We start from the raw sequence: 24401 nt of genomic DNA, 5'->3' as shown, positions 1-24401 counted from the left end.
AATGTACATGGGGTTCCCATCCAGGCACTGATCAGACCCAGAACTGCTTACATTCAGCAACGTATTCCAGGGCCAAACTCCCAGAATATGGCAAAGGCAAACTGACCTCAAAAGTGAGCTTGTTCTTCTCCTCATTAGCAAAGGGCACTGCCTCACTGACAACATTGTTGAGATAGTCCTCCACAAACTCCATGGTGCTGGCAAACTTATTCTTTTTGTCATCCCTTGAGCTATTCACATTGGCATCATAGCTGGAAAGGAGATTGATTGATTGATTGATTGAGGTACCTAATCTCCAGCACAGATAAACTCTAGGCTTTCTTAATACATTGAATTACAGGTAATTTACGGGGAGGTTGAGTTCCTGGCCATTGCACATATAAGCAAACCTGCATAAAACTAGAACCATCACCCCCTAGAAAACCATTTTTTTAAAAACACACACCTAGAAAACCATTTAAAACCCCATTTTAAAAACTGCTGCAAACCCCTCAAGTCTCTCTGGCCTCCTTCGATCACCCTCTCCAACTGCCTCTTCCACACCCAAACATTCTCACAAAGGTTGCTGGCCATTTTTTCCTGCTCTCCCACCCTCTTTTTTCCCATGCACACCATTTTCAAACCATTTCTTATTTTTCCCCTGTGTGCACCATTTTTGCATCATTTTAAAAATTATTATTATTATTATTATTATTATTATTATTATTATTATTATTCAGAAAAGCATGTAAAGCTGAGGGTGCATATGTTAAATAAGCGTAAGTTGTGAGTTACCTGCAATCACCTTGGCATTTCCCCCCTTTTTTTAAAGGGAAATTCCCTTATTCCAAATAGGATTCCTCGCAAGAAAAGGGAAAAGTTGACAGCTATCCAGCTTGGTGGCTGCATTTATGACATCATTTGAGCATGCACACACACTTCCTAGAAGGTTATTCTACCTGGGCCATCCATATTGTCCATACCGCCAGATGGGCAGGGTATGTTTGTTTGTTTGTTACTGTGACCAGTGAAGAGGGTGGGCTGTGGACCTAGAACCTCCTTGATTAGTTATTCAATCTTGGTTTCCAGATGTTGCTGGACTACAAATCCCATCATCCCCTGCCAGCTTAGCCAGTGGTTAGGGATGGTGGGAGTTGCAGTCCAACAACACCAGGGATCTAATGTTGAAGAACACTGTCCTAGTTGCTATGGTCCCCTCTCATACATGCATCCCCCTTGTCCTCCAGATATTCCTTACTCTTTGATGGTGATGGCTGTAGGAATCTCAGTCCACAGACGTGCAAACTTCACGGGCATCACCTTCTCCTGTGGATCCCTATCCACATGTACATGCAGCATGAGATGACAGAAGGAAGCCCGGAGGTCAAAGGGCAACATTTCATCCGCCATGCAGAGGAAGATGAGCTCCACTCCCAGTTGCTTGGAGATTTCCTTAATGGCCAAGTATTGCCTATCCATGCACATGCGGGCAAACAACTTCAGCTGGTATCTGTAAAGGGCAAAAGCAGGGATGAAGAGGAGACAAAGAGTGAAAAGAGGAAAAGTCACGTAAGTATCAGCATGTGTGGAAGGTTTAAACAAAGGAGCAGTTCCCTGTCAGTTCAGTTATTCTTGTTTAGCAAAAAGACTTACAAATGCAGAAGTTTGAGACAAACATCAAAAGAATAAAACAGCAACATTTACTAAAAGGGATCATCCTGCAGTATTATAAACAGGAAGACTCCTACCCAGTGCTTTTTTTCTTAAAAAGAAATGTTTAGGGGTACTCTCATTTTGACTCAAGAAAATATCCATTTTATAGTTCAAATCAGGAAAAATAAATACAGTAAATGGACAAAAGTACAAAGATTGACAAAATGTTTAGGGGCATGCGTACCCCTGTGTCCCCCCAGGAAAAAAAAGCACTGCTCCTACCCCACCCCACTAAAAGATTAACACTACAATGTGATGCAGCCAACAGAGGGGAAATCAAATTATGCCTACAAATACCATCATCACAACAGAGTGACTAAAGTTCTATTTAAAAACAAACATGCTAAGAAGACTGTTTTAGGATTCCAATAAGGGCAGGCTTCCTCAACCTCGGCCCTCCAGATGTTTTGAGACTACAATTCCCATCATCCCTGACCACTGGTCCTGCTAGCTACGGATCATGGAGTTGTAGGCCAAAAACATCTGGAGGAATGAGTTTGAGGGAGCCTGACTTAGGGTAACGGGCTATAATTGCTAAAGAGGAAAAGAGTGGGTCAAGGACCAGGTGGAACCAATACCAATGGAGAACCGCTTGTTACCTATAGTAGCTCAGGACGTTCTCGTCATGGGCGTTGCCGGCTCGTGCTTCCTGGGCGAGTTGCCGGATGCTCTTTTCATGGTTATCGTTGTTTCGGTCACTCCAAGTCAGCCACACCTCCTCCTCAGAAAATTCGATACTCAAGTACTCATGAGTCTGGGACATCTCCTTCACAGGTCTCAACCTGGAAAAGCAGAATGGGGCACTGAACCAACCCATAAGATTGTTTCCCCCACTTTACAGGCAGAGCGGCAACAAAGAGGAAAAAAAGGAACCTGCCAAATGCCATTTAACCCCTAGGCCAGTTCAAAGCTGGTAAGGGACTCTTCTCCACCCATAAGAACATACAAAGAGTCTGCTGCTACAGGCCAATGATTTATATCGGGGGTCAGCAAACTTTTTTGGCAGGGGGCCGGTTCACCGTCCCTCAGACCTTCTGGCAGGCTGGACTGCACACGCGTGCCCACAGATGCATTTAAATTTAAAATAAAAGGACACAGCTTACCTGCGCCTGCCCTTGCGAGCAACAGAGGCTGGCGGCGGCAGAGGGACGAGCGGCGCGAAAGGGCTGGCTGGCTCGGAGAGGCGCTACAAGAAATGGCGCTCAGTCAGCTCAGCCCAGCCTCCTTCCTCCTCTACACAGGGCAGGGAGAAGCCAGGAGGGGGGGGAGGGAAGAGGCACCACAGTGTGGGAGAGGGGTGGGAAATGGTGCAGGGGGGAAAATGGTGGCGCAGGAAAAAAAAATGAACGGATAGAATCGCCATGCTGATCCATGGACCCTTCGCAGGCCTGAAGGCAACTGGGCCGGATCTGGCCCGCAGGCCTTAGTTTGCTGACCCTGATCTATATAGTCCCACATCCTATTGTCACAGTGGCAAACTTAATGACTTTGGGAAACCCACAAAGAGGATCTGAATGCAGTAGTCCTCTCACCACTTGTCATTTCCAGCAGCTGGCATTGCAGCTGACAGACAATGATAGCCTTACCATCCCGTCTCTCCCTCTTCCTGTCTTTCTATGAATCTGTCCATTATTTTTCTAATTTGCTTTTCAACTAAAAGAAAGAGGCTCCAATAATGGCCACATTATGATGTGGTAATTTAATCTTCAGGATACACTGACTTCTTCAGGGAGGCTATAATATAATGCCTTCTCCATAATCAGCACCATTTGCCTGTAATTCTCCTCATTCATGCTGGAGAAATAACTAAATCTGGAAGAAACTGAACCTTGTTGATCATCCAGAGAAATCGAAAATTCTTTCTAGTAGCACCTTAGAGACCAACTGAGTTTGTTCCTGGTATGAGCTTTCGTGTGCATGCGCACTTCTTCAGATACACTGAAACAGAAGTCACCAGATCCTTAAATATAGTGGGGGAGTGGGGAGGGGTATTACTCAGAAGGGTGGTGGGAATGGGTGATAGGCTGATAAGTGTGGAAAACCTGTTGACGACTCTAAACGGCTGCAATTAGTCTTGCAGGGAAAGGCAAGGGGTGAGATGGCTAAAGATGGCTTTGTTATGTATAATGAGATAAGAATCCAATGTCTTTGTTCAAACCAGGTTTCTCCATGGTTTTAAGTTTGGTGATTAGTTGCAATTCAGCCACTTCTCTTTCCAGTCTATTTCTGAAATTTCTTTGTATTAAGACAGCTACTTTGAGATCTTTTATAGAATGTCCTGGGAGATTGAAGTGTTCTCCTACTGGTTTCTCTGTCTTGTGATTCCTGATATCAGATTTATGTCCATTTATCCTTTGGCGTAGGGTTTGGCCTGTTTGTCCAATATAGAGAGCTGAAGGGCACAGATTGGTTCATAGTTATAGTTATTGGTTCATAGTTATTGGTTCATAGTTATATGCAAGAAATACACTTTTTGGACACTACTATAAAAATACAGGATGGACACATAGACACCACCTTATACCGTAAACCAACTGACCGACAAACATATCTACATGCTTCTAGCTACCATCCCAAACATACCAAACAATCCATTGTATATAGCCAGGCCCTACGTTACAGCCGCATCTGTTCCAACTCTACAGACAGAGACTCTCACCTAAGAGATCTACAGCAAACCTTTTTAGAACTAAAATATCCACCTGATGAAGTTAAACAACAGATCGACAGAGCCAGACTGATACCCAGAGAGAACTTGCTGCAAGACAGACCCAAAAAAGAAAATAACAGAACACCACTAGTCATCACATACAGCTCCCAAGTTAAAACAGTACAACGCATCATCAGAGATCTACAACCTCTCCTAGACAATGACAGTTCTCTTTCTCAAGCTCTGGGAGGAAGACCCTTCATCGCATACAAACAGCCACCCAATCTCAAACAGCTCCTCACCCATAATAATACAAAAACAGGACTCAACATGGACACTGGTACCAGAGCCTGCAATAAACCCAGATGCCAACTTTGCTGCCACATAAACCCGGATAACACCATTACTGGTCCCAACAACATCAAACACACCATCTCAGGACTATTTAATTGCTCATCTTCCAACATTGTGTATGCAATCAAATGCCAACAGTGCCCTTCAGCTCTCTATATTGGACAAACAGGCCAAACCCTACGCCAAAGGATAAATGGACATAAATCTGATATCAGGAATCACAAGACAGAGAAACCAGTAGGAGAACACTTCAATCTCCCAGGACATTCTATAAAAGATCTCAAAGTAGCTGTCTTAATACAAAGAAATTTCAGAAATAGACTGGAAAGAGAAGTGGCTGAATTGCAACTAATCACCAAACTTAAAACCATGGAGAAACCTGGTTTGAACAAAGACATTGGATTCTTATCTCATTATACATAACAAAGCCATCTTTAGCCATCTCACCCCTTGCCTTTCCCTGCAAGACTAATTGCAGCCGTTTAGAGTCGTCAACAGGTTTTCCACACTTATCAGCCTATCACCCATTCCCACCACCCTTCTGAGTAATACCCCTCCCCACTCCCCCACTATATTTAAGGATCTGGTGACTTCTGTTTCAGTGTATCTGAAGAAGTGTGCATGCACACAAAAGCTCATACCAGGAACAAACTCAGTTGGTCTCTAAGGTGCTACTAGAAAGAATTTTCAATTTTGTTTTGACTATGGCAGACCAACACGGCTACCCACCTGTAACTGGATCCAGAGAAATGTTTTGGAAGGCAACCCTCAGACTTGAGTTGGACATAACACCATAACCTACAGCTGGAATTTGCTGAAATGAACTGTTTCTGAATTATTACGGGTTTATCTTGAACTGTGTCCTTTTTTACTGAATTGCTGGATTTTGTATCATTAGACTGATGAAGTGTTCTTTTTATCTGTTATTGCTGTGTGTATTTGTTACTGTTGGCAGCCACTCAGAGCTCAACTCAGGGCACTTTCAGACTGTTGCGATTTTCAGATAGGATTCAATTACATCTGGCAAATTCAGGCTGCACAGTCAAAGTTAATTGGGCAACAAAGCCACTTCCTCAAAGGATCAGACTTTTTGAAATAAGGAAAGTGATGGGGAAACGCACTAGAAAGTGTGGGATGAAACTTCCTTTGGTGCCACATCATCTAACCTCCCTGCAAACGAATCAGCATAAATGCTCAATAAACAGGTTTCCTGGAAGCTCCCTTTGTTGTTGGAAAAGCAGCATACAAATATTAAATCAAGTATATAGTAAGATCAAAGATTAGGACTCTTCTCAATACCTTCTTCATTAACTTGTTTTACTCATTGACCCAAGGTACTCGTTTTTTATTTTTATGGGGTGCTCTTCTCATTTTTAACTGATATGGGCTGAAAGTGACCCATCCCAGAGAAGGTAATTTCTAACCGGAAGACTAAGGCAACTCCATCGTTCGAAGGAACAGGGCTCTCTAGATACTCACTCAGTTTGGATCAGGATGTCAGTGTTTTTGGGGTCCAGCACACACTTGCAGATCAGTTCCTGAGTGACGGGAATGGCGACATGGTTCGACACACACAAATCTGACAGATAGTCTAAAAACCTAGGAGACATAGGAGAGGTTTTATCATATCATCTTCCAAACAACCTACAAGGACTACCTTCAGCCCAGGTGTATCTGAGCTGCTTTTGGCTGGATTACGGGCAGGAAATCAATCATCTTCCTGATCCCGCATTGACACATAGCAATCAAACATCAAGCTTTTTTTTTTAAGAACGTCATTCTTTAATTCTTAAATTTTTATTGAAAATTTTTAATATTAAAATATATTAATGGACACATACAAATATACATACACACACACATACATTCCCCCATACATTGTGTAAAAAATAATTGGTTATGCCTATAAATAACATTTTACATTCCTTCTCACCCCTCTACCACCCTTAACCTCCACCACCCTTCCACCACCCCCCACCTCACCCAGTGCTGGGCTTCCAATCTTCTCAGCTGCAATATCTTCTATCTTCTATCATTTCTCTTATATACTATTAATTATACTATTATTTTCAATACTAATATTTTGAATTCCTTCTTTTCTCCTTCTAGCTTATTTTTCTCATGGAACCTGTTTCATTCTGATAGGAGTTCAGGTTTTTCAATATAATTGTGTATATATCCCCTAAGTACGTCATTCTTAACATCATAGAAATGGGTACATAGAAGTAAATCCTACTGCAACGTTTTATATTTAAGGACAACCTGATGCATCTGTTATCACAGCTATCAACACTCACTGTGTAAGTTTTTTCCCCACCTTGTCTGATTCAGACCATCCTTTTCAACAGTTTTCCTGCGTATCTACTGCCAGTGCCTCCAACTCCTCCACCTACATGACTAACACACCTACCCTCCAGCAATCTGCTGCCAACCCCACTATATCCACAGCACTTCAGTTCCCTTTAGTCAAACAAACCTAGGAGAGTGACTGGCTTGTGGTTTTTCTCACTGACAAAAGGGTAGAGTTCACATATAGCAGGAGAAGGGAACCTTTTTCAGCCACATTCTCTTGGGGAAAACTTTGCAGGGGCCCGCAGGGCAGTGATGGCGGGGGCAGAGGCAAAGGGGGAGCAAAAGGTGTGGGGCCCTTTTGTACGGCAACCTTCAGAGGTTCTCACATATACCCACGCCCAACTCTCCAGCCCCCATCCAAGCATGCAAGAGGCATTGCCACAACATACAGCTGCCATAGAAGGCACCACATGGAAGGAAAAAGTAAAAGGATTGGGAAATATGTTTCCCTTAGTATTAATACCCTGAACCGTATCTAGGATCACCAGCTAGCCAGGAAAAGCAGCCTCATTTTTCAGTCTTTAGCAACAGCTTGATTTAGCAGCTAAAGCTCTTTACCATGGAGATAAATATTATCACCTGCTAACTGCTGCGGATTAAAAGGCCTGGTTCTAAAGTTGGCAGCTCTGGCTGCCTCCCTGCCAGTGGGGCGACACACACCTGGGTTCCCGGTTCTTTCGCACCAAGCTCACAAATGTCTCCACCTCTGTCTTGGTGATGTGTTTCTCGAGCAGCTTGCGGTTGTTGTGCAAGAGGGCAGTGATGGTGTCCTCGGCCAAGATGTCGTAGCCAATCTGGGACTGCATCATGCCAAACTGCTTGGCAATATGTTCCTGCAGGACGAGGACAATGCACCCAAGTTAGAACGGCAAGTCTTAATTCCTCACTGTCTGAATGCTTTGTTTCCTACATGGATCATCATTATGCCTAAAGGTCTCAGAAAAATAGAACCCCCAAGTTCTATCTCCCACAGACTCACGTCCTCATGTCGGAGAAGGCCTACCTGGTTCTTGCGATAGTCTTCCTGGGAGTGCCGCAACACCCTGTAGCAGAGCCGGAACATGTACTGGTAGGGAGCATTCTTCTGGTCAGACAGCTCTTCCAGTCGCACAAGTGGGCCTTCCCCACCCTTGTCCTTGAATGGAGCCTTCAGGATCCCAAAGATCTACCCAATGGAAATGGAAGTTACCAGTCAAACTGAAAAGGACCTGCAGGACCAGTTCTGGAGAGTGGCCCTGGAGGACTTCTGTTAGGCCCCTGATAGCTGTGCTATGGGGTTCCACTGGGTCCCATTCCATCCCCATGCTCTTGAACATCCATGGAAATGGACCAGGACTAGGAGACGATGAGGAAGATATGTCATGATAATGGCTATCTTGCAACTGCCTCTGGCATGCTCCACCTTGGCCTCTGTGTCTTTATTAAGGACCTTTTTGATCCACTGGGCTACATTCCCTTCAGTTATTAGAGAAGTTAAAACATCTCACTGTTTACAGAGGCACTTCCAGAAAGGCGCTGTTCTAAAGTGGCCTTTCTGTTAGAAGCAGACTTGGCACCAACGGCCAATGAGGCCTCAAAACTGATGCCCTCAGAGTGGGGTATAACTGTAACAGCCTCCATTTTAGGCATTTATTTGGGGCTCTCTTCTTGCCAAGTCCTGCTATGGCTTTCCATCAAGCATCAGATGAAATTGGCTTGCAGAGGCACCACAATGAGAACACAGTTTGGCTTTCCTCCCCTCCCCTCTTTAGACTGAGGCAACAGACAAAGTAGAATAAACTTTTCATTCTGAGGAATTCGTAATGGCAGGCTCCCTTCACCTTACTATGACTACCTAATACAGTCATACCTCTGGTAATGATTGCTTCAGGTTGCATTCATCACGGGATACCAACATGCCAAACCCGGAAGTACCGGAACAGGTTACTTCCAGGTCCGGCAATTCGCACATGCGCAGACACGCAAAATGACATCACAGGCATGCGCAGAAGTGCCAAATTGCGTTACGCACATGCGCAGACACGGCACTTCAGGTTGCGGACCTTTCAGGTTGCGAACGGGGCTCCGGAATGGATCCCGTTTGCAACCAGAGGTACCACTGTATAGGTCCAGGTGCAGAGAAAAAGGTTCCTGCCTTTTGCTCAAAAAAATACAAAATAATGTTGAAGATTGAGACTGAGCTCCTCACATGCCCTGTCACAATGGAACAAGCAGTCAGAAGCTACAAGAGGGCAGTTGCTCCTCCAACTGTCAGGGACAAAGCTTCTAAAGCAAAGTTGCAACATTATAAAGCAAAGCCTTTCCTGTTGGAAGAATAATAAATTCCAGGATAACCACATACTCTAATGATGGAGAAAGACCTATTATGTGCAGCATGTTTCCATCAAAGTATATGTTTACTCAGAAGTAAGGTGCTTTAATCCCTTGTAGCCTCAGAAGAGAATTGTGGCTGGAGAAGTAGTAAAAACTCTCCACTTAATACTGCAATGATCTTGTCTCCATCTTAAGTCTTTCTCTCTAGACCCAATCACCTGTTTCAGAATATTCTGCTCCCTCATGAGCTTCTGCCTCTCCCGGTTGGGCTTGGTAACAACGATATCCAAAACATTCTGCCCATTGTTGGGCACATCACTGACAAAGAAAACCAGGTCTTCCAGCAGTTGGATCACAAACCTGCCAGATAAGTTATAGTGAGCATCATCAATAAATGATCCCCACTCCCTCAAACCAGGGTCATTAACAACATACAAATTCAAATTCAAACTTTATTTGCGTAGCCGACTGGCCATAGCATCTAAAAGACAAACACCAACAAAAATACAACAAATATGGTTACAAATAAAACCTTATAACCTATTAAAACTCAAGGTAATAGCTCCTTGGAACTTAACATAAATAGTAAAATGATAATAATAATGATAATAATAAAATCCTATGCTGGGAATCCGGATGGCTACACTGTTGTCGTTCAGATAGCAGCTCTCAATCTCATTGCTCTCTCGATAAATCTGGCAACCTTCTCTGTTATCAAGCTGTTCTGGTCGGCTAGAAGTGAAAACAATTTGGCTTCACAAGAGCGGCCCGGGATGGCAGATAGGAGTGGCATGATGGTCTCATCTCTCAGGTCTTTAATTAACAACATACATACACACCCAACATACGTAGTTAACAAGAAACCAAATCAACATAGATGTGAACTATGGACTTAATAATTTGCCTTGCTTCCTTACAATTCAAAGCTACACCAAATTTGACATCCAAACATTTTCAAATTCTGCAGCAAGAAACATCAAATTGTGTGTCCAAGACCAATTATGCAAATCAAAATAAAATGCTCAGGCTATCTCCTGGACATGAAACTTGTTTCGCTGCAAAATGCAACCTGCTATTGGTTCTTCAAGTTGATGGACCTAAAACCACACATGTTGATTGGATCTGTCAGTGGATCCCACTCCACCATTGCCTTCCCATGCACAGTGAATCAAAATATTTGGAGTATTTTTACCTCCGGTCATTCTGGCTGAGGAATCCTTCATTCATCTTCTCCACTACATTGGCTAACATGTAGCTGGCATCATTGGCAAAGTCTAGATCACGGATTTCTGACACTGGCACAGAGACAATGGCAAATGCCTCTTTGTCCTCCTTGGTGGGGCATGTGCCAAGCTGAAAAAGAGAACCTGGTCACCCAATACCAAAGTTTGCTTTGTCCCCCAAATAAACATGTTTATGCTTCTTGGCAATTTACACCTCCTAGAACAGACATGGCCAAATTTGGCCCTCCAGCTGTTTTGGGACTACAGTTCCCATCATCCCTGACCACTGGTCATGTTAGTGAGGGATGATGGGAGTTATAGTCCCAAAACAGCTGGAGGCCCGAGTTTGGCCATGCCTGTCCTAGAATATGATGGTCCAAGAAGCACATGCCATCCACCCCAGCCTTTCTTTTCAGTGCCAGATCAAAAAGTGCCCAGGTCAAGTGAGTGTCAGATTTGGGTGAGAGACCTAAGTTCTGGACTCTTTCTTTGTGAGTGGGGGGAGGGGTTAGCTGATGATTCTGCTCATGGGTTGGTTGGTTTTTAAATCATTTTTAGTCTTCTGATTCTTATAGTTGGTGTTGCATAGTGTGCCACTGTATTTTTATATGTATATACATTTCACCGTATTCACTGTACTGCGAGCTACCTTGCATGTCCAAATGTTTTTAGAGAGAGGCAAGAAAGAAATGTCTTAATAAATAAAATCAAGCATGACATTATACTGCCACAGTAATATGACCAACCGATCTGTCTAGCTCGTAGCTCTGTCTCTTAGCTGCAACCAATATTGGATGCTTCCAAGATAGCTTACAAGAAACAGAACTGTGGAACTGCCCATACGCTGTCAGTCACCAAAGGCTTCTAGCAATCAGAAGCAGTAGCAGCCTTTGTGGTGGGACAGAGCCACAGGGCCACCTTCATGATACTAACAGGGCTGGTGAGAATGCCAGATTGGCGCTCCCTTCAACAAGGACCAGTTTTCTATTTATAGCAGAATCAGCCACCAGCCCAGAAATAAACTTACCATAAGGCGAATGGGTCGCTCTTCATCCACATCAATGGGTACATTGGTACTTTGGATCCAAGTGTTGGTGCAGAGGTGACGCAGTCGGACATAGGAGTTCCTGAAACCACAAGAAGGTAAGAATGAGGAAGATATTACACTCCTTCTGAGAACTTTTCTATTCTGCCAGGCTTTTAACTTAATACATCTTTCCATGATTATTAGTTGATGCTCTTTGTTTTTAACTTTGTATCTGTTTTTATTATAGATATTATTGCAAACCGCTTTGATATTTTTAATGATATAGTGGTATATAAATGCTGACTTCAATAAGACCAAAGCAGTTAAAGCCATAAATTCCATTGATTCTCTGAACTGCATTCATTGCAGACTGACCCCCTTTTGAACGCTTGCATCTGTTTTGCTCCCCATCACACCCTGCGGTAGGAGAAGAGCCTCTTACCCTAACTCTGTAATGGGGAGGAAAGCCCTTCCAAAACCATGTGTCCTTCCTCCCCTTTGAAAAGCATTGCTTTTTCCTTCTGGCACAGGGTCATTGTTAGGTTTTAGAGAGGAAACACGAAGGTGCCCTCCTTCCACTTTCCTGAGCTTCTCTACAACTTTACAACAATGGTGCTATGCCCCATTTTGGAAATCAGTGGCAGGCCGCTAAAAACAGCTTCCTGGGCTGTGGCCAGACCACGGGCCACAGTCTCATCACTTCTGAATCCTATTTCCTACTTGCATTTACTCTGTTGTGTGCATTCTCTTCCTGCTCCACTCCTGTTCTGCCTGATGCGTAAGATTGTGCCCCATGTAGAGAAAGTGGATGAAGAAGCATTTTCCTCCCTCTCTCATAATGCAAGAACTCAGAAGATTCGGTACAGACAAAGGAAAGTACACAGCATATAGCTGAACTATGGAATTTGCTCCCACAAGATGTAGATTGATGGTGACTAACCTGGATGGTTTTCAAAGAGAATGAGACAAATTCATGGTCATAAGGCTCTCTCAATGACTACTACCTGCAGGAGTGATGTTCAAACTCAGCTAAGGCTGTATGCCTCTTAATACCAATTGCTGGGAATTACAAGTGGGAAGAATGCTGCTGCATTTAAGTCATGCTTGTGAACTTTCCATAGGCATTGAGTTGGCCCCTATGAGAACAAGATGCTGAATTAGCTGGGCCTTTGGTATTATCCAGCAGGGACCTTCTTAACCTTTCTTTTCTTAGAAAGGTTTGCACACAGCACACAGCAATGTCCTATATCTCCATCCTTGCTTGGATTCTTTGGACGTCCTGGATAAAGCAACTTACCGTGGGACAAAAGAGTCGGTCTTTTGCAGCGTGGTGGGGTCCAGTTCAAAAAGGGAAGCAATGTCATTGCCGTGAGGCACAGCTACTAGTCGATATTTGATCTTTTCCCCTGTGTATCTCCGACTGGAGCGACTGGTTCCGGCCTGTCCCAAAATAAGGATTTTTTTTCAGTTATGTGTGAACAAAAACCACCAAAGTTCATGCACCAAAAAATGGTCATGAACTTGCTATGGGATCTTCAGGGAGTTCCAGGGCACCAACCTACAGCAAGCCAGTCCAGGTATGAAAATGTATTTAGTCAATTTTGTTTTTGTTATTGCAGTAATTGCTGCTGTTCTCTGTGATGTGGTTTTTCTTGTAATTTCAGTGAACTGTTGATTATTTAGTCCTAATTTTAAAATTCTGCCATTTTTACATGCCCCTTCAACACACACACGACCTAAAAGTCTAAAATGAATGAATAAAGCAAACAAAATGTAGTTTTAGTATTTCACAGTTGCTGACCATGACTTTGGGATAAAAAATTCTAAAGCAATTTAAGCCAGAGGAGAGGGAGAGAAGAGGAGGGTGGGAGAGAGAGAGAAAAATCTTAATGACTGGCACTTCTCCAGGCCAATTGGCTTCATTGTGGCATACACTGGCATAGAAATTTGCCTTGATAATGTCATAACCTGGGTACCCAGTTAGAGGCACTGAGGTAAGAGTGCTGTGAAAACTATTACTAAGAGGAATGCTTAACGCTCCCCGTGGTTTTGTTTTTAGTATTGTTTTTAATGCTGTAACCAACCCACCCCAGGACCTCAGGGTGAAGGGTGGGTAATAAATAAATTGATAAAAATAAATTAATGATTTTATGAATGTACGTTTTAAAAAGATTGGAGGACCAAGTTTGCCTATGTCTGGCTAAGCCAAACTATCACAAGCAAGCCAAATGCAACAGACAACTTACCGTGGACTTTGGTTCTCCTGTGTCTCCTTTGTAACTGGGGTTTTCCTGGAAAGTTGAAGAAATAAAAATATCAGCCTATTTTTTTTATGCGTGATATGACACTAAAAGCCAGGAGATTGAATAACATAGTTTATAATGCTACACATTCAGACTCTGGGAGAAGAAGAAGAAGAAGAAGAAGAAGAAGAAGAAGAAGAAGAAGAAGAAGAAGAAGAAGAGTTTGGATTTGATATCCCGCTTTTCACTACCCGAAGGAGTCTCAAAGCGGCTAACATTCTCCTTTCCCTTCCTCCCCCACAACAAACACTCTGTGAGGTGAGTGGGGCTGAGAGACTTCAGAGAAGTGTGACTAGCCCAAGGTCACCCAGCAGCTGCATGTGGAGGAGTGGAGACATGAACCCAGTTCCCCAGATAACGAGTCTACCGCTCTTAACCACTACACCACACTGGCTCCCAGTGCTTCAGCTGCTTTGGCCAGATCATCATACTATCCAAAGGCACAAGGAAACAGGATTTGGTTGAGAGATGTTTGAGTGAGCTGCGACCTACCAGGCCACATTTTTTTGGAGCTAGTAAACACTGAGCATAATCCACTAAAAGGGAAAGCAGATATTGGCTCAAAGAGAACAAACAAAGAGAATCCTTCCTCTGTAGCCACTAATCAAGCTGAGAAAGGGAAACGGCTATAAAGTGATGAAAGGCTTCATAACAGAAGAGGCTGTACCAGTAGGCTTGAGTTGCTGGGAAGTGCCTGGCATGAGCAGCACAGACCAGCAATAATATTGTTTATGGCCCTGGTCCATCACTGTAAGCAATAAAGAGCTATGAGAGTGGCCTAGAGTCACCCAAGAACCATTTATAACAGTGAAGGCAAGATCAGTTCAAAGAAGACGGCTCCCCTTAAGCTGTTTTCACATAAAGTGTGGCTTCAGCACAGCAAACCTCACGATGCACCACAACTTCCCTACTGTTCTCACTGACAGAGGAATTTGAGCAAGGAGGAAATAGGAGTGTGGACCCCACTTTGGAGTATTGTCACACACTCCTACTTCTGAATGGCTGTTCATGCAAACAGCATCAGAGAAGAGTCTGGAGAGTCTCTGTCCACCATAAGAAAAATGGCAGGCCCCTCTGTAGAGTGCTGGAGAGACCTGGGGCAGGGGTCCCCAAACTAAGGCCTGGGGGCTGGATGCAGCCCAATCACCTTCTAAATCTGGCCGGCGGACAGTCCGGGAATCAGCGTGTTTTTACACGAGTAGAATGTGTGCTTTTATTTAAAATGCATCTCTGGGTTATTTGTGGGGCATAGGAATTTGTTCATACTTTTTTTCAAAATATAGTCCGGCCCCCCACAAGGTCTGAGGGACCGTGGACCGGCCCCCTGCTGAAAAAGTTTGCTGACTCCTGCCCTGCGGTATTCTCCATAGGATGTCACTTATATGGAACATATACTGTTGAGAATGCATTCACTTAAGTAGTACGGCTTAGTCAGATGACGGGAGTGCCTAGTTCAATTTGCATGTGCTTATATGAAAGCACGAACTGCACAGTTTGTGATCTTGAAAATATGAAGTACACTCTGCAGAATTTGGGTGCAATGCTCACTCCCCACCCACTACAACACTGTTTTATGAAGTGGCAGAACAATCACCAAATCGGCAGCCCTACACTCACAGCAACCAGGGCAAAAGATGGGGGTGAGGTAGGCAGATCTAGCATGAGCCTGGATCTGGCATGAGAATTAGGCCCAGATAACAGGGAAGCAAGTACAGGCCACTGGGCATCATTGTGGACACCAGGCAATTGACAGGTGAGAGTCCCTACCCACCAGTCAAACTTAGCTGCTGGGGCGGGGAGATGTGCAGGGGAGATAGTGGCGCAGCCTGCAATTCTGGAATGTTATAATGCTTTAGGGTTTGTGACACTTTGCTAAAGAAAGAGGAAAGGGCAAACTGATACTACATCAAAAGGCATGGCTCTAGAGTTCGCCCTAAACGGAGCCAATAAGATGACTCATCCTAACATATTGCCAGGTTTTAGCTTGAAGTTCAGCTTTAACGTAGTGTTGATTAGTGGAGGCAACCCAAACCACAACCTACTGGAGTCTACACAGAACCCAACCTGCTAGAGTCTGCTCAGTTCCTCTCACCTCTGCTGCCAAATAGTTCCCCGTGGCAAGGTGCTTGAAGCGGTATAAGCCATTCCAGTGCCCAGCTCCACCACGGCAGGGATCATGATGGACCACCTGGAAAGCAAAATCAGTGTGTTGTTAGTTGCAGGTCTGATACTTGCCTTTTTGCAAGTGCTAGCCAAAGCACAGGGATGCCTGAATCCTCTGGCTCTTCAAGGCTACCTGACTACCTGAGCTGTCCATGCCACTTGACTAAAGCATTAGTCACCAATGCTGCACAGAAGCCTTCCTTGTGGTTGGCTCTGGTCATGGAATTTACACATTTAAACAAAGGATACATCAACATTTGGTAACACCTTCAGATTTATTTTGCTGAGAAGCGAAGCAAGAGCCTTTCTCTTATTTGAGATACTTTTAAAATGTTAGACAAACTCTGACAATGAGTAATAACAATGCATTATCTGATGGCACTATTGTTATACATTTACCCAGAATCCACTCTTCTTTTCTAGCCTAGCTTTGGCTCTTGTAATGAGGCTATTCTTTGTCACCAAGGAGCATAGCAAGGAGAACTGATCTCTCTAGCTCCCTAAAAGCTTCAGTAGGAGTTATGTGCCATCTCCTGGCGTGCCGAGTAATCCAATAGGAATCTTTATTTTAGCTAAGAATTTGAAACTTGAGAAATTTCACGTTATCCCAGTGCTTAATTTCTAAAATTTCTTTGTTCCAAGATTGGTCTAAAGCTTTGAAAGTAAATGCCAAGGCTAAGTCCACCGTGAGCACAATTAATCCCTCATTGTCACTATTTAAAACAACCCAGAATGCAATGCTGTCTCCCATGGACATTCCCACAGCTGTCAACCTTTTCCCTTTTTCCCCTTTTTTCCAATGCTATAATATGGGAATTTCCCGCAAAAAAAGGGAAGGTTGACAGGTATGGACATTCCTGTTGTTGATCATCAGGGAGACACAGAATTGGGACACCAAAACACATAGACCTGCCATGTAAGCTAAGGTAATAATGCATTCAGATTAAATAATATAGGGAAAGGGAAAGCCAACTTTTTGCAAGCAAAAACCTGCAAATAGGCCTGGCACTCACCTCAACTTCCCAGAGTGCATTGGAGCTTGTGGCTGATGTGGCCGATTGCCGCAAGGTAGTTCGAAGAAAAACATGCAGCTTGGCTTTGTATTCATCACAGGTGAGAAATTTCTCCTGCTCTGCATGGAACAACCTGACCACGTCCCCCTGTCAGTCAAATACAAAAAAAAGATGTGCAAAAAGAGTTTCTTGCTGTCTAGGAAACCACAATGCAAGGGAGTAACAGTACACTCTGCACGTGGAGCTCTGTGGATGAGCTTCAACAAGGACAAGTAAAACATCAAACTTGAACACTTCCCCCTTCCTTCACCTCCTCCCACAAGACTAGGAGGAATACTTCTGCCAAGTTGAGTTTCCCTTTCAAACAATTTCCAGTTACCATTATGTGCAAGCTAGGGTTCCTGGTTCAAAACAACGATAAGTTAAACCATCCAGCTTCATGGCCTATGGTTTGAAATTAGCTTGTTTAGTGACAAACCACATTTTGTTTTAAACCAGGAGCCCTGCTACATATGTAGCAAACACTAAAGCGAGATTCTTTGAAAGCCAAACTAAACTCAGCAGATGTCCTCAGCAGAGCGACTCAAGGCTGACGGACACATGCTCATTTATTACCCCTTTAAGCACTTCTTCCATGTGGTCCCGGAACTGCATAAACAAGTTGATCTTCCAGCTGGTGTTGCAATTGACAGAATTCACCTAGGAAAACAAAGAGCTATTAGAAGATCCACATGTTACACACAACTAAGGTAAAACGTAAAAGACCCCTGGATGGTTAAGTCCAATCAAAGATGACTAGGGGGTTGCGGAGCTCATCTCACTTTCAGGCAGAGGAAGCCGGCGTTTGTCTACAAACAGCTTTCCAGGTCATGTGGCCAGCATGACTAAACTGCTTCTGCCGCAATGGAACACCGTGACGGAAACCAGAGCACACAGAAACGCAATTTATCTTCCCGCCACAGCGGTACCTATTTATCTACTTGCACTGGCATGCTTTTGAAGTGCTATGTTGGCAGGAGCTGGGACAGAGCAACGGGAGCTCACTCTGTTGCGGGGATTCAAACCGCCAACCTTCTGATCGGCAAGTCCAAGAGGCTGAGTGGTTTAGACCACAGCACCACCCTCACCCATTACACGTGACTAGCCCCAAATTAAATCCTGTAAGCGGGGGGGGGGGGTGTAAAATAGCAATCTAGCTCAGGCCACTGTCATTGACGCCCCATATTCACACCAATTCCCTTCTCCCAGGTTCCTGGTACCTCTTTGCATCCTGGGTTATCAGCAAGTTCATAGTTGCTGGCATGTAGTGGCTGCCCAGCGTTCACAGGATTCAGAATCACTTTGTCTCCAACAACTACCTGAGGAAGGATGTCATAATAGTTAGGACAGTAGTCGAAAACCTTTCCTGCCCCTGCCCCCACCCCAGACCACTTAAATGTTGCTGAGGACCTTGGCAGATCACTTAATGGTTCTTTCCTGCCTGCTGTAGCAAGTGTAATGCGCTGTGCTAGATGCTGTAGGATTTTTTAATTGTATTTTTAGCACTTCTTTGATGTCTTATATTGTATGTAGGTTACTGTCTTACAATTGGAACGCTGTAGAATTCAACATGTAAGTGTTCTTCAGACACACCATGGACAACCTGAATGAAGTAGACCACTGGTGGTCTGTGGACCACAGTCTGAGAACTTCGGGGTTAGCGAGTGTTGGCCTGAAGTATGGAAGTTCCCCTAAAATATATCCAGTGTACATGAAGAAAATATGGCAACTGAGGAACTGGCAGCACAAGTCTATGCATGTCTACTCAACTCCCAAGGAGCACAATGAGGCTTAAAGGTAAAGGGACCCCTGACCATTAGGTCCAGTTGCGGACAACTCTGGGGATGCAGCGCTCATCTCGCTTTACTGGCCGAGGGAGCTGGTGTACAGCTTCTGGGTCATGTGGCCAGCATGACTAAGACGCTTCTGGCGAACCAGAGCAGGGCACGGAAACGCCATTTACCTTCCCGCCGGAGTGGTACCTATTTATCTACTTGTACTTTTTGAGGTGCTTTTGAACTGCTAGGTTGGCAGGAGCTGGGACTGAGCAACGGGAGCTCACCCCGTCATGGGGATTCGAACCACCGACCTTTTGATCGGCAAGCCCTAGGCTCTGTGGTTTAACCCACAGTGCCACCTGCGTCCCTACAATGAGGCTTACTTCCAGGTAACTAAGTGTAAGATTGCAGCCAACAAATCCCACATTTCCTGCCAAATCTTTAGTTACCTGTTTGAATTGCAAATACATTTCCAATGGGGGGGGGAGCTGATTCTCATATGCATGCATATCACCCAGAAGCTCTTAAGTTGATACCTTACCATTCAATTACTTGCAACAATGTGAACCGCCTCTATCAAAAAAGCACTTTGTGCGAGCTGATATGAAAACTCAGTCTGCAGCTGTGGCCATGCACACATAAATCATCATTTGACACTGCAACCACTGAGTAATAAAGAAGCATCTGTGAACTTGGCCCGATTATGTACTCCTTTCCATGACACAGTACCCCCCCCCCCAAATCAATCTCTCCTTTAATAAATTTCAGGCCAGAAAATGTGCAAATATCTTTCCGGGAAATTAGGTTTGGGACTGAGAATCCACCCTGGGAGCTCAGTCGCCAAACTCCTTGTGCGTTTCAAGTCAAGTTGCTGCCCCTCTCAGAGATTTCTTCTCCTTAAAAGTGGCACCTGCTCCACTGGGAAGTTGACAATCCTAAACCAATACCAGCTTGTAAAGCCTTTGGAGATATACAGCTTACAGCAGGGATAGAGAACAAGGTGACCTCTAGATGTTATTGGACTACCAACTCCCATCAACCCCAGAAAGTATGGCCATTGATAGGGATGATGGGAGTTGTAGTCCAGCCACATCTGAGGGGCACCACATGGCCTAAAGCTTATAGCAGTATTACTGGGAAGAGTCACATGTTATTTTCTGCCTCCCCATAACACACTCACGTTATCTCCATTGCTCCTCAGTTTCCAGAAGGGTTGAATGAAGAGCCAGGAGCCTTCATTGCCTGTGGCATCGAGCGTCACCCTCATGGCATTCTTCTCCAATAAGGCAGGAAGGCGCTTGTTAACAGTCAGGTATTTATTACTCTTCATGTGGAGAAGCTGGAAAACCAAACACGAAGCAGGACAGTTCCTACCTGGAACCTTGTGCGGTACTCAGTTACACAGAGTGCTTGAAAAAGACTTAGGCCACATTCACAACTTATGTTAAAAGCACTATGATAACACTTTAACCTGTTGTGGCTCCCTCCTCCCACCCAATAATTCTGGGAGCCGTAGTTCATGAAGGGTGCTGAGAGTTGATAGGAGACCCCTACACCCCTCCCAGAGCTACAATTCCCAGGCTGGCTTAACAATCATTTCACTATGCACTGTGTGAGGAAATGCTTTTTTTTCCCCTTCCCCGACTCTCCCAAGATTCAGTTTAATTGGGTATCTCCAGGTTCTAGTATTATGAGACTGGGAGGGAAAACCTCTCTCTGTCCACATTTCCCACACCATACATGCTTTTCTACATCCCTCCTCAATCGCCATTTTTCTCTAAACCTTTCGTTTCCTCAAAGGCGAGTTGCTCTTCCCCGCCCCACTCCCAACCGCTTTTGGTTGCCTTTCCTTCACCTTTTCCAGCTCTCAGAAGTGGAGGAGAAAGGCAACCTTCCATACCTGTATGACGCTTCCATACTTCACCACGTCCCCATGCACCTTCTTATTCTCAGTTTCGTTCTGCTTCTGCTCCATCTGTGCAGCATGCTGTACGGAAACACAGACCATAGCAGAATGAATCCAAACCAGGAATTACCCCCCAAAAAATATATTGAAGGGAATACTTCAAATCAAGGGTCAGAGCAAGAGGCAGGTGAACAAGCAGGCAGCTTGCAGTGAAGAAGAGGAAGAGCAGGACCAGGGGGAGCTCTTGTCAGTGGGACCCCCCACTGGGATGTAGGCCTCTGGCAGATGCCCATCCATGTCAACCCTTCACATCAGCTCTGATGTCCATGACAACCACACTCTTCATCCCACATGCTAGGTTCATGCCACTTTGCATACAACTGAACTGTTGAAATGAAATCAGTTCAGGGGAAAAGTTCAGGGAAACTTCCCTTCAGCCCGTTAAGTTCTTTGCTACTTCTCAGTTCACTTCAGGATGATTGGGGATATAACTGCAAGGACATGGCTGGTCAGATGAGTATCAGATAAAGAAAGGAGCAGTGAGGGTGGATTTCTGAGGTTGCCCTGCAGGAAAGAGAATTGCTTGTGCGGTGCAAGAGAACAGCCATTAGCCATGAGTCAGCCACTTCAAGCCATGGAATAAAACCATCTTCCAAGTAGGTGGTGCCCTGACCACAAATCCACCCTGGCAGAGTCTGGCTCTTCTCGGATGCTTCACTGGCAATCCAAAGCCCTCAGAAACGCTACTGCACTTTTTATTTAATTAAACCCTAATCTCTCCAAAACACCGGATTAATATTTGACTCGGGTTTCCAGTCTGGTAGCAAAGGAGAGGAAAGCTGAGCCTGCACAGCTTGGGACAAGCCTGCTGCTCAGGAGAAATACCGGCAGCGAAAGGAACTGAAAGAAAAATAAGCAAATAACCCCTGAGGCTCCTGGGCTGGGTCAGAGTACAGGAAGTATGGGATGGAGCAGATAGTGAAACGGATCTAGGTACGCAAGGCAAAGAAAAGTGTGCCTGATTGAACCTTCTGATCCTAGGAAGGAATCAGAAACAACAGCAAATGAAGGCACCATTTGAAATTCTCTCTGTGCTTCAGTGGAGTCCTTGCTCTTCCTGTAGCCCATAAAGATTAAACTGGCACAATAGTCTGTATTCAGGGCTATGCATATTCCCAATTCTACATAAGGGTAGAATTAGATACTGGGTGCAAAATTCAGTTTTGTAAGACTTCTTGCTTGCTTGCTTTTTTTAAAAAAAGTATTTATTGATACTTATTCAGAGATATACAAAAATACATACCAATTACAAAGTATCTTTTTTTATAAAATACTAATATAAAACAGCTACTTGGTCTAAAATAGAACAAAGGACGAAAGAAGAAAAGACAAGAAAAGGGAAAACCTAACAAAAGAGGAGAGGAGAGAGGAGAAAGAGGCATCTCCATTCTTATTAGTTTGCTTGCTTTTTGAATGCAAGTTTTTAGCTGTTAAAAAAAATGTTTGGAAGCATGTCTTGTAGTCTCAGAAACTAAAAACATGACAGATTATTTCCACTGTTTGTGGAGAGAACTCAGTGACCTGTAGCTTCCTTCTCTACACCATTACTGGAGAAAGTATAGTACAGCCTAGTTTGCATGTAACAGTAAGCCAGAGTTAAAACAAACTATGGCTCACCAGGAACAATGAAGTGCCACTGCACAGGTGCAAACTGAACCCATCCACCCATCTCCACTCCGAACAAAAAAAAAAAAAAAAACAGGAGCCCCTGGCTAGCATTATTGGAAGCCAGCCCTTAGCATCTGCCTAGGGTAGAGCTTTTAAAAAGACAAAATTATATTTTTGAACCAATAGGACTATTTGCAGCTGCATTTCAATCTGGCTTCTAGCCTGAATTCTGTGTCCAGATTGAATTTGTGTCTGAATTTTACTCTGCATCCAGTGCAGTCTGGGAAGCGGTGTACATACAATGTTAGCTACAATCTAGATCTGTCCTGTTGTTTCTTAGGAATTACTGTGTTTTGATGAGTTTTCCCCCAAGCCAGCTTCGATCCAAATTGAGAATAAGAGTGACTTTAGCTGAATTTTAAGCTTAAAATGTGTACACAGTTTGGAACAGCTTTGGTTTCCCTGCTTGATTACCTTTGTTGGAAGCAAGATGGGGAGAGTGTGACCTGGTTCCTCAACCTGGCAGATTTTGTTACCATGGGACATGATGTCCTTTTGCATCAGCTCCAAGGGTTGGGCATATGGGAGTTCTGCTTTGCCATGGTTCCTAGAGCCCTTCCCAGAGTCGGGTCCACAAAGCTAAGGGCTAAAAACTCTTTCAGGGACACAGATTCCCCACTCTCCATTCATTCATTCATTCATCCATTCATTGGGCATGCGCCTAAGGTTGCAATCATGTAAGCAAATTATGTGTAAGTGGTGGACCCACCTTAAATAACTTTACTGGTTCTTAGACAGAGCCAACTGGAGGAATAACCTTCATGGCAAGAAATTGCAAATCATCAAGTAAGCAGGTAAGGGATCCCATTTTCAGAAGGCTAGGCTAGGAGTAGAGCTTAAACTGAGCAAGCACAGTGCATAGGGGAACCCACAGCCCACATGGGAACAGGTCTTCCCATGTGGAAGCCTGCAAACCACATTGAATGGTAAAGGAGGAGGATTTTGTGCATTTATTTACTTCTAACATGAATCAATGTTATTTCTTTTAAAAAAAACCTCATCCACCAAAAAACCTGCGCCCGCAATAAAAAAAAAATACAGTGCCATTTAATTGTTTGTTAATCTCTCATCTTAATTTTGCAACGGCCGGTACTTGCATGTTAAGATTATTTGTTACTTTAGTATTTTATCTGCTCCTGACTTGTAGCTGTATTTGTTGTTTTAGTGCTTGTTGTATACCTCGCCTTGAAATGGTTGGACGGAGAGCAGGATATAAATATTTTCCAAAATAAATAAATTAGCAAACAATAGCATAACCAGCAGGGATCAGGAAATAGCCAAGGAATGAATAAAAGCAGCCTCCATCTCTATCCCACCTACCGCACCAGCCAAACAATTCAAAGAGCTTTCATAAATAATAATTTAAAACCAAAAGCCAGAAGGGAGCTGGTCAGCTAAGGTGTTCCATATGAAAGGCCCAAAATCAGGAGGTGGAAGCTCTAAAGGATGTTGCTGTTCCTGCCTGAACATCAGATAACAAGGGCTCATAACACAGGGTCTCACCAAGGCTCAACATGGGAAGGAGGACAAGAATTCCTTCTCATCACCCTAATGGAGCATAACAGAGTCAATCAGGATGCTTAAAGATGGGCCACTATTTCACCAAAGCCACCAAAATGAATTTAGACTGCAACCCAATACACAGTTTAATGGGATTTGTGTACTGAACTCACTGAGACTTGATACTGAGTACACACGTGCAAAACTTTGCTGCAAGGCTGGCTCTGATGGTGCCATTCAACTTCAAATATTTGGGAGAATTGCCCCAGCAAAATTCAGATTGCTCTAAAAAAAAAAAGTGAGACTGGATTTCCGTTCTTTCTGTTTCTATTTTAGAAAATCATTTCCTCTGATTGAAAT

At 44.0% G+C, this 24401-nt stretch overlaps 1 protein-coding gene across 3 annotated transcripts in view; it reads right to left on the bottom strand.

The window, feature by feature from the left end:
- ITPR3 (inositol 1,4,5-trisphosphate receptor type 3) overlaps window positions 1-24401 on the bottom strand; it is a 105993-nt gene that overhangs the window by 38400 nt on the left and 43192 nt on the right. For all 3 annotated transcript variants that reach the window (XM_033152605.1, XM_033152606.1, XM_033152607.1), the window contains exons 4-20: window positions 20808-20894; window positions 20088-20246; window positions 18350-18448; window positions 17706-17789; window positions 17091-17237; window positions 16007-16102; window positions 13858-13902; window positions 12909-13051; window positions 11612-11711; window positions 10554-10714; window positions 9580-9721; window positions 8052-8213; window positions 7709-7881; window positions 6176-6295; window positions 2292-2474; window positions 1238-1489; window positions 107-251 (exon numbers count right to left, since the gene is read on the bottom strand). In XM_033152605.1, coding sequence (XP_033008496.1) covers window positions 107-251; window positions 1238-1489; window positions 2292-2474; window positions 6176-6295; window positions 7709-7881; window positions 8052-8213; window positions 9580-9721; window positions 10554-10714; window positions 11612-11711; window positions 12909-13051; window positions 13858-13902; window positions 16007-16102; window positions 17091-17237; window positions 17706-17789; window positions 18350-18448; window positions 20088-20246; window positions 20808-20894 — 2298 coding nt within the window. The remainder of the gene's footprint in view (window positions 1-106; window positions 252-1237; window positions 1490-2291; window positions 2475-6175; window positions 6296-7708; window positions 7882-8051; window positions 8214-9579; window positions 9722-10553; window positions 10715-11611; window positions 11712-12908; window positions 13052-13857; window positions 13903-16006; window positions 16103-17090; window positions 17238-17705; window positions 17790-18349; window positions 18449-20087; window positions 20247-20807; window positions 20895-24401) is intronic.

The sequence above is a fragment of the Lacerta agilis genome, chromosome 6 (genome assembly GCF_009819535.1).
Source record: "Lacerta agilis isolate rLacAgi1 chromosome 6, rLacAgi1.pri, whole genome shotgun sequence".
Taxonomy (NCBI): domain Eukaryota; kingdom Metazoa; phylum Chordata; class Lepidosauria; order Squamata; family Lacertidae; genus Lacerta; species Lacerta agilis.
This window is presented reverse-complemented; position numbering and strand designations above follow the sequence as displayed.